Source organism: Pan paniscus, chromosome X (genome assembly GCF_029289425.2).
Source record: "Pan paniscus chromosome X, NHGRI_mPanPan1-v2.0_pri, whole genome shotgun sequence".
NCBI lineage: Eukaryota > Metazoa > Chordata > Mammalia > Primates > Hominidae > Pan > Pan paniscus.
In genome coordinates, this window is record NC_073272.2 from 122,784,430 (window position 1) to 122,799,885 (window position 15,456).

General features: G+C 39.8%; 1 protein-coding gene across 5 annotated transcripts in view; it reads left to right on the forward strand.

The window, feature by feature from the left end:
- Nucleotides 1-15,456, forward strand: part of GRIA3 (glutamate ionotropic receptor AMPA type subunit 3) — a 307,596-nt gene that overhangs the window by 128,333 nt on the left and 163,807 nt on the right. For all 5 annotated transcript variants that reach the window (XR_004668776.3, XM_008976733.5, XM_003823129.4 and 2 more), the window contains one exon: nucleotides 14,317-14,504. Coding sequence is in view for 4 of the 5 variants with exons in the window: in XM_008976733.5 (XP_008974981.1) it covers nucleotides 14,317-14,504 (188 nt within the window). In the remaining variant the exon portion in view is untranslated. The remainder of the gene's footprint in view (nucleotides 1-14,316; nucleotides 14,505-15,456) is intronic.

Genomic DNA, 15,456 nt, shown 5'->3' on the forward strand with positions numbered 1-15,456 from the left:
ATAACTGTGTTTCTTTTAAGCACTGACTTACAATTGATTGCATGGCCTATATCCCTGTGAGCCTGAAAAATCCTGGGCATCTTCAGGTATTTACACAACAATGTGTTCTAGAGCCCTCCCTGCCATGGAGTAACACATAGAAAAATGTATGATTCCAACTTTCCTGGACAACTGCACATGTCGGAATAATTTCAGTCACTGATGGGGGGAAGAAATAAGAGTGTGAACTTAGAATCTAGACTAGTTAAGTGTTTTTCTTCATGAACATGTGCGTCTCTGAGCCTCAATTTCCTCACCTGGTTATTTGGGATAACTATGTACTCTTTAGGATTGGAAGAATTAAACGTGATAATGTGTATACATTGTTAGCTCTGTACTCAGCCCAAAGTAGACACTCAATAAGTGTTAGTTTCTATCCTTGCCCCCTCCCTTGACAGCCCAAGGGAAAATAGTTCAATTTAAAACCTGAGGGATGAGAGTAAAAACGTTACACATCACAATACAAGAAAACCACAAATCTCTTAGTCAAAAAATGATTTAAATTTGGCATTCAGCTATAATCCCTTAGAGATGGGAGTAACCATCCATAGCCTAAGATTCTCAGGCTAATAGAAGATGGATGTGAGAGCTTGGAATCTTCATTTCCCACTATCTCAACCAGATGATCTGTTCAGTGATACGTATTTTAAGGTGAGTCTTAATGAATGAAAGGTTTGTGGGGTGGAAGTGAGGCTTTGTGGTGGAGGGCAACCAGAGTAAATCATGAGAGATGGAAAATGCTGGAGAAGGCTGTGCCTTGCATGAGAATTTGTGTGAGTAAGCAGGGTGAACCAAGCCAAAGGCTTTCGAGCCTGCGTAGATTAGAGTGGGCCCCAGTGCCAAATGGGAGTCCCAGCTAGATTTGAGGAGGAAGATATGCTTTAACACACAAACTTGTTTGTGGGCTCTCTCACTCCTCCATGCAAAGGTACTGAAGGAAAGGAGAAGAGCCCTTAAGGAAGTCACAGATGTGTTGTAGGCAAAGTGCAAGGGATATATCCATCATGACATTCCTATTGGATTTTAACTTTTAGTCTATATCAAAATGAATCTTTATTCAGAAAATGCCACAGAAACTTTGTTTTACATTAATATTGAAAGTTAAAAGAAGACAAGTATTGTGGTCATGGTCAAGTTTGGGATCTATCATTGGGGCAAACCATTTTGTCTTTCTGGGCTTCAGTTTCTTATTGGTACAATGAAGAGATTGGGACCATCACTAATTCTGGCTCTCATATTTGAGAATTCTGAGAAACTTGGAAGAACTCTGGCCACCACAAACAGCCTGACTTCTCTGCAGCTCACACAAGATTCAGCCACTCTTTCTGGAACCCAAGGCCTTGACATTAGCCTATAACCCTCCTCCATAATGCCAAATTCACTCTCATATCCCCATTGGAAAAACTCAATTGAAAGTAAACAACTAATCAAAGTGAGTTGATCTTGGGGGTGTTTTATGTGGGTTTCTTTAGTATGGTGGATGGCACATGAAAATACTTATTTATCTTGTGAGTTTTGAATCCCATTTTGGGTGTTTCCCAAGCAGATTTTAAACCACAGTATTAAGTCAAAAAGAACTTGTCTTCCGCAAGAGAACAGCTTGTTCTCTGTTGTCCTCAGGACTGTATCTTTGGCTCCTCTGTACCCTCCAGGCAAGAGTTTGCCCTTAATATTACCTTTGACAGCCCTCCAATGGTATTAGGATCAAGGAGTCTCAGCACTCCTGGAGGCACAGCAGGCAGAATAAGCTACAGTCCTTTGCACTCAGATCCAGACACTTTTCATCTTTGGCATACATTCACCCCCACTTCCTTCCCCCTTTTCCTTCTCACTGGTAACCATCATTCATACCTCACAACCAGAACTCAGAAATGTTAAGAGGTTTATCTTGGCCTTGCTTTCTAAAAATTGAGAATGCTGAAGAATGTTCCCAGATAAGTGACTTGCCTGATGAGAAGCCTTTTGCTTAGTGGAACCTAAACACATACTTTCTGAGCTCAAGTCTCACTTCAGTCAGTTCACTTTACAAGTCCATAGGCACAGGCCACAATGTGAACTACTCTGCACAGAAGTTCAGGGTATGGATGCTCAATATAAAATATACTCACTTCTGGGAATCTCTTCAAAGTTCATCTTCTGCTGGAGAAGGGGCAGCAGGGTGGGTGGTCATCTTCTTCTTTGTAGTCACTAGGTTCCATGTGGAATAAATGGGACCTGGGAAGAAGATGTACTGTGGCTGACTGGTAGCACTCCTTCCTCCAACCCATAAGTGAAGCCCCCTTTTAATCATGCATAAGGCCTTCCCCCCACTGCCACCCAACTAGGGCTGGCAAGTGCATTCTCTGGTTGTGATCTATGGTCAGCTCTCTGCCCCGGGTATCTATAAAGTGCTTACTAACATCCACGTCACTCACTACTTGCTCTCTAGGAGACTCAGTCACAAGATCAGAGCTGGAAATTACTGATTTCAAAGGGATTAAGATGCCGAATGAGGAAATGTCATGTAAGAAACCCTATTCATGGGCATGATTAATCCTCTCATGGCATCTGTTAAGAGCTCAACAGTCCATGGAGAAACTTTGAGATGACTCCTGCCCTCTGTGAGTTTGCATCGCAGGCAGTCTATCCCAGAACAATTATTTAGATACCAAACAGAAACATGAAGGAATTACACACAATCATTGTAGCATCCCCTTCAATCCAAACCCCAGTTGCTTTCTGTTATTTTTATTTTTTTTATTTTTTATATCAGATATTGTGTGGGTGAGGATCAGAGGCTTGCCTATTCTGCTCTTCCCAGATGTTAAGTAAATCTACTCCAGATGGTCTTCTAAATTTCCTTTCAGCTGACAATGCAAAGCAAGTTTACTTTCACCAATGAAACTGACATATCTATTTGGGCATGTTTTCTTAGCTCACAGAGAGGAGAATGGAGCTACATAATTCACCAACAGGGAGACAAAGTTCAAATAAGGAACAAGATGAAAGAGAAAAATGGAAAAGGCAGGATTACATGCATTGCCAGCTTCAGAGCCAAGGTTACACTTGACTAGTAGTCAGTAGCTGCCTCCTGAAGTGAGCTATTGGAGTACTTGGAATGCCTCAAGTAAGATATTGGGGTACCTGGTACCTCAAGTTGCCAAACAATACTTGATCAATCACTTACGGCTGTCTACAATTTGCCCCTGTATTGTAAGTCTTTGATTCTAATATTAAAACATACATCCTTCATGAAGGAGGTCACAGTTGAAGCTGTTATCAGTCATGGACAGTCTAGTATAAGAGTTTCATTTGGATTGAGAGACAATTTGTATTGGGAGAGAAGAAAAAGCACAAACAACTGGGAAACTGGGGTCACCTTCTGTTCAATGATTCCACAAATTAGCCAAGTACTCATCCTAATAATGCGGCTGCAAGGAGAAGAAGATTTGCAGAGGGTCAGCTCTTAATTAAAGGAAAATTTAAACAAATACAATTATGAGGAATGGAAGCCTCAGGGAAATATTAATTTGCTAACGGTAAATTAAGGATTGAATGTCGGTGAATATTTGTCTTTACCTTGTTCCATAAAATTCACAGACTGACATCCATATGCAAATATAAAGGGGTTCTTGATCTTCCCATATCAAACTCTTCACACACAGAACAGTTTCTGTATTAGCGTCTCAAATTTAGACAATCACTATATTGATTTTGATGGAAAATAAAAGGGTTTAAATCAAGTTAAAACAAAAACAACAAAACAACAAAATGTGGATTCAAATGTGCTATAGAAGTCTTTCCATGAATTATTTTTAAATGAAAGTATACTTTGTAATATGAATAATAATAGCCTGAAGTACTGGCTCTGAGTTCAGATTTTTGTATATCAGGTTTCTGAGATATGGGAAAACATACCATGAAATAACTAAATTGAGCTCATCATCTTTCTCTTTCCTCTGCCTCTATTTTTTCTTTACTTCTGTCTCAGAAACCACCTTCACACTCCATATCTAGCTTCTCCATTGCTTTACTTGGCCACAATATGCAAGGGAAATTTATTGGAAATTCCATGGAGACCAAAGACATTGCAAGAAATGGAAAGAGTGGTTGGCATAAGTTTGGGTTTAAAGCCCATGTGAGCACTAGAATAAGAGTAGAAGAGCAAATTTTGGTCAGGCACAGTGGCTCACACCTGTAATCCCAGCATTCTGGGAAGCCAAGGCAGGTGGATTGCTTGAGCCCAAGAGTTTCAGACCAGCCTGAGCAACATAGCAAGACCCCATCTCTAAAAAAAAAAAAAAGCAAATTTTATTCATCATTCACGTGATTTTTTGATGAAAAAGAATATTAATTTCATTAAAATGTCAAACTTTTATTCATGACAATGTATCATAAATATTAAAAGTAAAATACACTGGATTAAATATATGGCATATGTCAAGACACTTAATGTCAATATATAAAGGCTCTTATAAATCAATAACAAAGACATTAACATCACTAAAAAGTTGGACAAAGGAAATAAACAGGCAGTACTTGAAATGATTAATAAACATGGACAAAAAAATAAAAAAGTCACTAGCTTTACTAATAAAGAAATGCTAACAAAAAAAGAGAATCCTCTTTATTCACCTACCAAATGGGCAAATATATTGTTCAGTGCTGGCAAGGGGACAGAGAGACAAGTACTCTCATAACCTGCTAATGGGAACACAAAGTGGGACAACCTTTCTGGAGGGCAATCTGGCAGTATGTATCAAGAGCCTTAAACATGTCCGTAAATGTTTGGCCCAGTATTCCTACTTTGAGATATTAATTCTATGAAAATAATTAGAGATGCTGTATGAGTGTTGTCAGCATGGCATTATTCATAATAAGGAGAGATTGGAAAACACTGAAATGTTCATGTTGCAGAATAGTTAAATAAGTTACAGTATGTCTAAAGGTTGGAATACTACGTCATCATTAAAACTCATGTTTGAAAATGTTTAATAACAAGAAAATGTTCAAGATATAATGCTAGATTTTTTAAAGGCAAGACACAAATACAGTCATGTGCCACATAATGGCATTTTAGTCAATGACAGACTCCATATATGACAGTGGTCCCATAAAATTATAATACTATACTTTTACTGTGTCTTTTCTATGCTTAGATATGTTTAGATACACAAATATTTAACATTGTGCTACAGTTGCCTACTGTATCAGTTCATTTTCATGCTGCTGATAAAGACATACCCAAAACTGGGAACAAAAAAAAGATTTAATTGGACTTACAGTCCCACATGGCTGGGGAGGCCTCAGAATTATGGCGGGAGGCAAAAGGCACTTCTTACATGGTGGCGGCAAGAAAAAATGAGGAGGAAGCAAAAGCAGAAACCTCTGATAAACCCATCAGATCTCTTGAGACTTATTCACTATCATGAGAATAGGATGAGAAAAACCAGCCCCCGTGATCTAATTAACTCCCCTGGGCCCCTCCCACAACACAGGGAAATTCTAGGAGATACAATTTAAGTTGAGATTTGGGTGGGGACACAGCCAAACCATATCATTCTGCCCTGGCCTCTCCAAATCTCATGTCCTCACATTTCAAAACCAATCATGCCTTCCCAACAGTCCCCCAAAGTCTTAACTCATTTCAGCATTAATCCAAAAGTCCACAGTCCAAAGTCTCATCTGAGACAAGGCAAATCCCTTCCACCTATGAGCCTGTAAAATCAAAAGCAAGCTAGTTACTTCTTAGATACAATGGAGGTACAGGTATTTTGTAAATACAGCCATTCTAAATGAGAGTGATTTGCCAAAACAAAGGGGTTACAGGGCCCATGTAAGTCCAAAATCCAACAGGGCAGTCAAATTTTAAAGCTCCAAAATGATCTCCTTTGACTCCAGGTCACACTGATGCAAGAGGTGGGTTCCCATGGTCGTGGGCAGCTCCACCCCTGTGGCTTTGCAGGGTACAACCTTCCTCCCAGCTGCTTTCATGGGCTAGTGTTGAGTGTCTGCGGCTTTTCCAGGTGCACGGTGCAAGCTGTCAGTGGATCTACCATTCTGGGATCTGGAGGATGGTGCTTCTCTTCTCACAGCTCCATTAGGCAGTGCCCCAGTAGGGACTCTGTGTAGGGGCTCTGACCCCACATTTCCCTTCCGCATTGCCCTGGCAGAGGTTCTCCATGAGGGTCCCACACCTGCAGCAAACTTTTGCCTGGGCATCCAGGCATTTCCATACATCTTCTGAAATCCAGGCGGAGGTTTCCAAACCTCAATTCTTGACTTCTGTGCTGCCACAGGCTCAACACCACATGGAAGCCGCCAAGGCTTGGGGCTTCCACCCTCTGAAGCTGCAGCCTGAGCTCTACATTGGCCCCTTTCAGCCATGGCTGGAGCAGCTGGGACACAAGGCACCAAGTCCCTGGGCTGCACACAGCACAGGGACCCTGGGCCTGGCCCACAAAACCACTTTTTCTTCCTAGGTCTCTGGGCCTGTGATGGGAGGGGCTGCTGTGAAGGTCTCTGACATGGCCTGGAGACATTTCCCCCCCATGGTCTTGGGGATTAACGTTAGGCTCCTTGCTATTTATGCAAATTTCTGCAGCCTGGTTGAATTTCTCCTCAACAAATGTTTTTTTCTTGTCTACTGCATTGTCAGGCTGCAAATTTTCTGAACTTTAATGCTCTGTTTCCCTTTAAAGATGGAGTGCTTTTAACAGCACCCAAGTTTTAAATGCTTTGCTGCTTAGAAATTTCTTCTGCCAGATACCCTAAATCATCTCTCTCAAGTTCAAAGTTCCACAGATCTCTAGGGCAAGGGCAAAATGCCACCAGTCTCTTTGCTAAAACATAACAAGAGTCACCTTTGCTCCAGTTCCCAACAAGTTCCTCATCTCCATGTGAGACCACCTCAGCCTGGACCTTATTGTTCATATCACTATCAGCATTTTTGTCAAAGCAATTCGACAAGTCTCTAGGAGGTTCCAAACTTTCCCACATTTTCCTGTCTTCTTCTGAGCCCTCCAAACTGTTCCAACCTCTGTCTGTTACCCAGTTTGAAAGTCGTTTCCACATTTTTGGGTATCTTTTCAGCAACGCCCCACTCTACTGGTACCAATTTACTGTATTAGTTCGTTTTCACACTGCTGATAAAGACATACCCGAAAGTGGGAACAAAAAGACGTTTAATATGGACGTACAGTTCCACATGGCTGGGGAAGCCTCGGAATCATGGCAGGAGGCAAAAGGCACTTCTTACATGGCAGCGGCAAGGAAAAATGAGGAGGAAGCAAAAGCAGAAACCCCTGATAAACCCATCAGATCTTGTGGAACTTATTCACTATCACAGGAATAGCACATGAAAGCCCAACCCCCGTGATTCAATTACCTCCCCCTGGGCCACTCCAACAACACAGGGGAATTCTGGGAGATACAATTCAAATTGAGGTTTGGGTGGGGATACAGCCAAACCATATCACCTACAGTATTCAGTACAGTAACATGCTGTACAGTTTTGTATCCTAGGAGCAATACGCTATGCCATATAGCCTAAGTGTGTAGGAGGCTATTCCATGTAGGTTTGTGGAATACACTCTATGATGTTTGCACAATGACAAAATCACCTAACAACGCATTTCTCAGAACGTATCCCCATCGTTAAGTGATCAATGACTGCATTACAATCCATTTTGCTAAAATAAAAAGTGTGAAGTCTATTTATGTAAAACAGAATGTAAAGAGGGATAAAGTCACCTATACTTTTTCTTTTAATTTTTGTACTTTCTGTGTTTTTCCAAATGTCCAAACTGAGCATATTAATTTTATACTTAGAGAGAAATACCCAGATGCTACCTCAGAAAAGGAAAGATATTTGTAAAGTGCTTTGAGTACATCTGGGTTTGCTTCCCACATACTGTACTCAAGGTTTCCAGATTCTTCATCTACCACAGGAAGAAGCAATTTGTAACCCTGGCCTGAGCCCTCCCTTCTTGCCTCTGTGTCTTTATTTGCTGATGTCTAGGTAGTATATGGCCCTTCTTGAAACATGCCTTTCTCACCCAGAAACTTTCTGCTGGTCATGAACACCTCAGGAAAAAAAAAAAAAAGGCCTGCTTTAATATGCCACATGTGTATTGGGTAGCCCTTAGAATAGGTCAGTGATTCTCCACTCTGGCTGTACATGAGAATAACCCAGGGAGATTAAAACAAAACAAAACAAAGCCCAGGAATCACTTTGAGAAATCATTATTTTATTGCTCCAGAGTAAGCCTTGGCCATCCATTTTTCATACTTCCTAGGGTAACTGTAATGTGCAACCAGCATTGAAAGCCACAGAGGTAGGTGAAGACACAGAAAAGGAAAGAAAGAAATGGTTTTTTCAGCTGATTTCAGTTGAGTAACATAGACAGGAATGGACACTAACCTTCTGTGGACCTGTCTCACCATTGTCTTCCCACTCCACTGGCCCCTGAGATACCCCATATCTACAAGCTGTTCATTTGTTAAACTCCGTAAGATCATCAAGCACATCACCAACTTTCAAATTCATCATCTGAATGACCCCATAAGATGGGCAGACTCAAAAACAATGTTAACATTCTCTTTTGTTTTCCTTCCAAACTCATTCATGTTAAGGTCACTGCTAAAATGTACGTGTGTTCGCTGAAAGGATAACACGTTATGCCATTAGCTATTTTTACGCTGGCACCTGGAAAAGGGAAGGGTGCTGAGGGAATTGAGCATAGGATAGGAAAGTTTTAATATGGGGAAAGAGGAAGAAAAAGACTGGGATTGGTAGTGATAGGCCTACTCAAGTTACTGGGGAGACAGGGAAGTGAACATCAGGATGTTGTGTGACATCAAAAAGAGAAGAGAAAAGGACATGAGGAATTAAGTTCTGTCCACACCAAAATGTTGCTAAGGGTCATCTTAAAATGAGAGCTATAAAGTAAGTTGGACATGATGCACTTGAAAGACCACTAAATTGGAAGCCAAGAGACTTGCTTACAGGGTCAATACTAGGGCAAGGTAAGTGCGGCTGCACTTGTGCAACCCTCAGAAAGTGCCTTCTTGAATATTTACCCTAGGTGCTTCACCTGCCTCACCTTAGCTCCAGCTCCGCTTGCTTAGATTCCAGTCTCGCTTCAAATTCTAAACTGTGTGATATTTGGCAAGTCACTTCCCCTGTCTAAGCACCACCTCTCAAACCCGAGAAGCTCCACTTTTACCTGTCTTAGCTATTGGGCTTCCATAAAAATTTTATTTGAAAAGAGTTACACAGCTTTAAAAATTGTATCCTACTTCTCTGAGTCATCTGTAAGAGTACTAGCCTGTAATACTATGGTTCTGTGTCTAATAATTGTAAGCTACAGGAGTTTTCATGGGCCACTTTAAGCCTCTCTTTATCAACCTGAAAATATTGACAAGGTAATTTCTAGCACAGGCCACTGGAAAAGTATTGAATTACCCTCTGGGAAAGACCAACTTGCCTCTCTATAGAACATTTCGAGAGGGCCAGTAAACCTTTTTGGGGCTTTATGGCAAACCCTCTGAGAATCACAGCCAGGCACAAACTGCTATAAATGTCAACACTCATGAGAAGCCTGTTCATCAATATCAGCAACTTCCATCATTTGGGGGACTGTTAAAAGACCCCGTCAGAAGTACAAATGCTGTGGCTCTGAGAGATCTGGTACAGATTCACAGCTGACAGCAGGTGGTGATAGTCCCTGCTGGAAGATGCACAACAGGAACATAATTATCCTCAACTATATTTTCTTGGGTATCTTTATTATGAACTTCCATATGTCAATATCCTACTTATTGTTCTTCTGTGTTTTCAGATCAAATACTAAATGTGTTCAGCATGGAGCGGGTTTTCACTTGTTTATACATTTAACAAAATCCTGGCCTTCTTTCCCCTGTGAAAATGATTTTGACAATTGTATATTTGAGATCTTTTTGTATCTGATGCTATCCCTGTCATGAGATCAACCTCATAGTCACAGATGAATCCCCCAGAAATAAACTGAAATAGAGATTCACATGCAAGAAGTTTATTGGCTGGTACTCTCATTGTCAGCAATTGTGGGAAGAAGAGAAGGACGCACGTTAGGGCACAAAGAGAAAATGAGCTATGGTGCAGTCATAACAAACCCTCGGCTCCCTTCCAAGAGCTCTGAAGCTAGGATGACTTACCCTTAGAGTTACCTCGCTGGGCGTATGAGGGTTGTGCCTTTCTATCCTGTGGCAATCAGTCATTGGATGCGGGATACCCCAGGAAAGGGTCATAACCTTAAGCTGCAACTTTTCCAACAACTGAAGGAATAAGTTCTATGGTGCTGACGGAGGATCTGGGTGGTACAGCACAGCATCCACCACACTACCCTTTGCCAAGATTATCACACCTTATTTGCCAAGAGTAGCCCAACCACCACTCCAGTAGGATTAAATTGGTCATAGCTGCAGCCCAGTTCTTCATCCATAATTTCCTTCCCACTCCTTGCCACAAACTACGTTATATTGGTAAAATGCAGATGACAATCTAGCATTCACCCACTTACCTATATGGTAACTACCATTCTTTAAAATAAGGAAGAAGAGGAAAGTGGATAGCGACAGCAGTCTGGAATCAGAATGAGAGAATTTGCTGCTCAAGTAAAAGTAGTTTTTAGTGTTGCAAAATTGGGCACGTTAAAGCTCACAGAGAGTGGATGACAATTCTGAAGCTGCTAAAACAGCAGGCTTATTTTTACAAAGCCAAGGGTTTGTTACGTACCTCTGCTCCTACAAGCACCAATGCCTGTTTTTTTCTCTGCCTCCTGTGTCAAATTTTTCTCTTTTTTTTTTTCTCCCTCAAGCGCATATTTACTCTCTTTGGTCAGCTTCATCAGGAAACAGTCAAACTACAATAAATTAGGTATGAAAACAAATAAAAGCTTTTCTTGGGCTGCTCAGTGACAGGTACTGAGCTGAGGTGACCATTCCCCCCAGGGTTCTATAGTACACAGCCACATGCTTAAGCAAACACAGAGAAATTCTGCATGGTAAAAGACCCTGCAGTATTCAGCCACGGTTCTGACTTGCTCAAAAAATGTGAGCAAGGCTTATAGCCCAGGAGGCCTCAGACATGCCCTCATTAAAAAGCAGTGTGCTTTTTCTACTTAATTTTTGAATAGGTAATACATTCACATGGTTCAAAGAACAAAAGTATAAAAAGATTTGTAAGTCAGTGTTTAGTAAAATGCCTCTCATTTGTGGCAGTATGCAGCCTACAAAGGAGCTCTCATCTATCATCTATGTCTTCCAGAAGCCTATGTTCTGAGAGGACAGCATGCGTTGTACTTCTTTTTAATCTTTATTGTTTTTGTACTTACAGAAAATAATACCTGCTTCTTGTAAAAGGGCCAAATTTTACATAAATAAATGACAGTGAAAATAAAAGTTCTTGGTAATCCTACATCTCAGAGATAACAGCCAATTCCTTCAGATTTTTTCCACACATATAGAAACATATAGTTTCTTTACAAAATAGAATTATAACATAAATGCTATTTTACAGCTTGTTTTTTCTATTATTACCTATTATCCAATATATTATATATACTGCACAAATCTTTTCTTGTTAGTATATACAGATTGAGCTGTCTTTTAAACAATAGCATAGTATTCTATGTGTATTTACTATAATTTCTTTATCCAGTTTTATTTTAAAATTTTAAATGTCTGTGACATAATTCTTTAAACCCATTTCTCCATTGCTTATAATTAATTTACCATGAACTTAAATCTACTCATTTCTGGAGAAATTAATGAGAAGTCAGTAAAGGAAGTTTCATGGACAAAGAAGATAATTCAGAAAGGTCTTCAGGTGTAGACAGATGTGCCTGTTAAATGGACAGACAAGTGTGGCTGCCTGGAGTACTGAATAAGTGAGTGAGGCCATTTTCCAGATTTGAATGAATTTGAAAATAAGGGAGAAGTGGGGACTGGAATGGGGTGAGGGATTAAACAAAGGGAGATAAAAGCAAGTTGGAATGGAATAAATCTTGATACACGGATGGTGAGTCTTTCCAGACGAAAGATTTTTATGGAGAGAACTGACATGTTTTAGTTGAATCCAAGCTTGATACTAATTAACAATATAATTTGGGTATTTAAAAATATTGGCAAAGGCTGCTAAAATAACAACCCACGTCAAAGCAAGCAATAATCTCATTGTCGTCCACACTGATCAGATCACACTGGAATTATCAGGATCAATAAAATATTGACAGATATCCATAGGAGAGAGCAACAGTGAGGGAACTTGTCATCATGCCATAAAAGTAACGGTGGAAGGACTGGGACGTCTTTAGCCTGAGGAAAAGAATGTTAAGGGGAAACATGCTAACTGCCTTCAAAAATGTGAAGGACTAACACATGCAAAAGGAGTTAAATTTGCTCTGTGTCATCCCAAATGGTGGAATAAGACCAATGAGTAGAGATTACGAGAAGGCTTATTTTGATTCAACACATGAACAGCTGTATTCTGCTAAAGGGCCTTTAAAAAAGTTTACTTTAAATATATTAAAGACTCTGTCCACTTTCATTAACATTATTATTTAGCCAATGTTTTCTTCATAAATAGTACAAAAGTAAAATTCAACTCAGTCCTTGATGAAGTTTCATAAATTCTTAATTAGTGAGATTCAAAATAATGAGGCTTTATCGTACACTGCTTAAGAAAGATTTTCAATTGCCTTAATCTTTCTTCCTATGTTTATTTCTCAATCCCATGCCTTGGCCTACCATGTCCCCTCAACTCCCACTGAAGCAGAGAGCACATCAACAACCCACACGAAAATGTAAATCTGAGAAATAAATATGCGCGGTTGGTTTAAAAAGAGAAAGAATTTACATTTAAAGCAATGGTAATTTACTCTGATCTGTAATTTTGAGCTCCTGTGCTGAAATTGCTCATTTGGAAATTACCAAGTGCTTGGGTCTCATTTGTGATCTTCTTCCTGCATACACCCAGCACACAAAGGAGTCATAATGACCGGCTGAGTCACTGCTGCCATCTCCCTGAAGCGTGCTCTTCAAATGTCAATACCATTTTCTATGGTACAATGAAGAAAATTCCGAATTGTAGCCTGCTTACACTAAAGGGTGAGCCCGAAACAGCACAGAACCTGGAATATGCTCAAAGGGCATCGCAATCCTCTCCCATTCTCTTCTCCTCCAGTCATCAAATTGCTAAAGCATGGATCATTTTGGCTTTGCAAATCATCCCTATCACCCACTCCCATTAGTCATTACTTGAATATAAATGAAAAACTATTTAGGTTTATGGGAAGAAATGAGCTGCTTTTGGCAATATCCTAAATAAAATTATATCTATAGTTGAAGTTATATTCAGATATGGATTCAAACCAGAAGCAAAACTATAGACACAATGTAATATTAGAGACATGAAGATTCTAAAAGACCAGCATGTAGAAAACTCTTGTGCTATTCTTATGGATCATACTTCAGATATTTTGTTCTTCCCAACTTCTTAAACCCTAACTCCAAAAAGGTTACCCAAAACTCAAGCATCAGATCTTTTCTCTTTTTCTCATTCAATATAGATCCAGGGTAATAGTAGCTAACAGTTATCTAATGTAAATTAGATAAAAAGGAACCAGGAATTCCTGGTAAATTTAATTGAGAAAGGGAAAGAACTCAGGAAAGCTTAATATGACTGAACTTTTTAATAATGTTGTGATCAAGAGCTCACGAGTATGATATCTTTGTTATAGTTTGTCTTTTTCGGGTTTTCATAAAATTATTTTACTTGGGAGACATAATTTACCTTGTTGGATAGTCTTTCTATGTAAGGAGAAGCCATATTATAATGAGGCGCTATCTCTACTGAAGTTATTTCTAATTTGCCAGAATGCTTATATAGAAGATGAAATAAATGAGCTTCAACTGCAGTAAGGAAATTGCAGGCAGTTGTAAGAAGTTCTTGATTTTATTCCATAGATATTTTGAGAGTGCATGTCAATAAAAACAATTAGATAATATAATTCAGCTGTGAGCTCTCATGTAGCCACTTGATGCGGGGTGCCCAAAAGTTGTAGAATCTTCTTTCCTTTGCAACAAAATGGAAGTGCAAACTGTCTGGAGGGTTAAGGCTGAGGTTATGAGTAAGCCTGCTTTCCATAATGGATAAGGTTCAAAGGCACCTGATGGACTGTGACTAGAAATTCAGTAGAATCTTTAATACCTACAGAAAGATTTTTAAATCATTGAAGCTGTTTTTCCTTCCTTCAGGATTTTCCATCCTCCAAGCGATTATGGAAGCAGCAGTGCAAAACAACTGGCAAGTAACAGCAAGGTCTGTGGGAAACATAAAGGACGTCCAAGAATTCAGGCGCATCATTGAAGAAATGGACAGGAGGCAGGAAAAGCGATACTTGATTGACTGCGAAGTCGAAAGGATTAACACAATTTTGGAACAGGTACGTTTGAGATTTATTTCACCGCCAGCCAACATGTTAAATTATCAACCTAAGTCAGCTCCCATATCTGCTAATAAATTAAGTAGCCAACAGACTAAACGTGCCAACAGTTTTTGATAGTCTCTCTAATCCTTTTTTCCTCCCCAGTGGCTGCAGAAAAAAAAAAAAAAGAAAGAAAGAAAGAAAAGGGAAGAAAATCTAAGCTGTTGAAAATTGCATGCCATGATTAATCTGGAAGTATTTGCAATTTAATGCTACCTATCAGATAAACATATCCCTCCACACCTCTGTTTCATAGACAACTGACTTTCAAAGTAATCCCCTTCCTTTCCCATATCTTCTTCCCAACAGGGAACAGACAAGGGACTAAGCAGTGCAGATGGAAAGGGTTTTTGTTTCAGGAGCCTCATTGCTGGAATATGTACTATTTCCATACCCTTCTAAAGATCACCACCCATTCTTGATGACTATGGATAGACAGACTGTCAGGACAGTACTCACCAAGTTTTGAATTTGTCTATATTTTTGCAGATTATCCCTCTGGATCAGAGAGAGAGAGAGAACAATTTAAGACCATTTTTTCCCATTTTATAACTTTTTAATTCATTCACTCCATAAATATTCATTTAAGACCCATTACATGCTGACAATGTGGGCAACAAGTTATCACTGTCCCATAGTTTCTCAAAGGAGAAATAAGATCTTGTATTACTTTAAAATAACAATTGTTTTGAGACAGAGCAAGACTCTGTCTCAAAAAAAAATTATGTGAAACCCCATCTCTATTAGAAATACAAAAATTAACTGGGCGTGGTGGCGGGCGCCTGTGATCCCAGCTACTCAGGAGACTGAGGCACGAGAATCGCTTGAACCCGGGAGGCAGAGGTTGCAGTGAGCTATGACTGCACCACTGCACTCCAGCCTGGGCAACAGAGCAAGACCATTTTTAAAT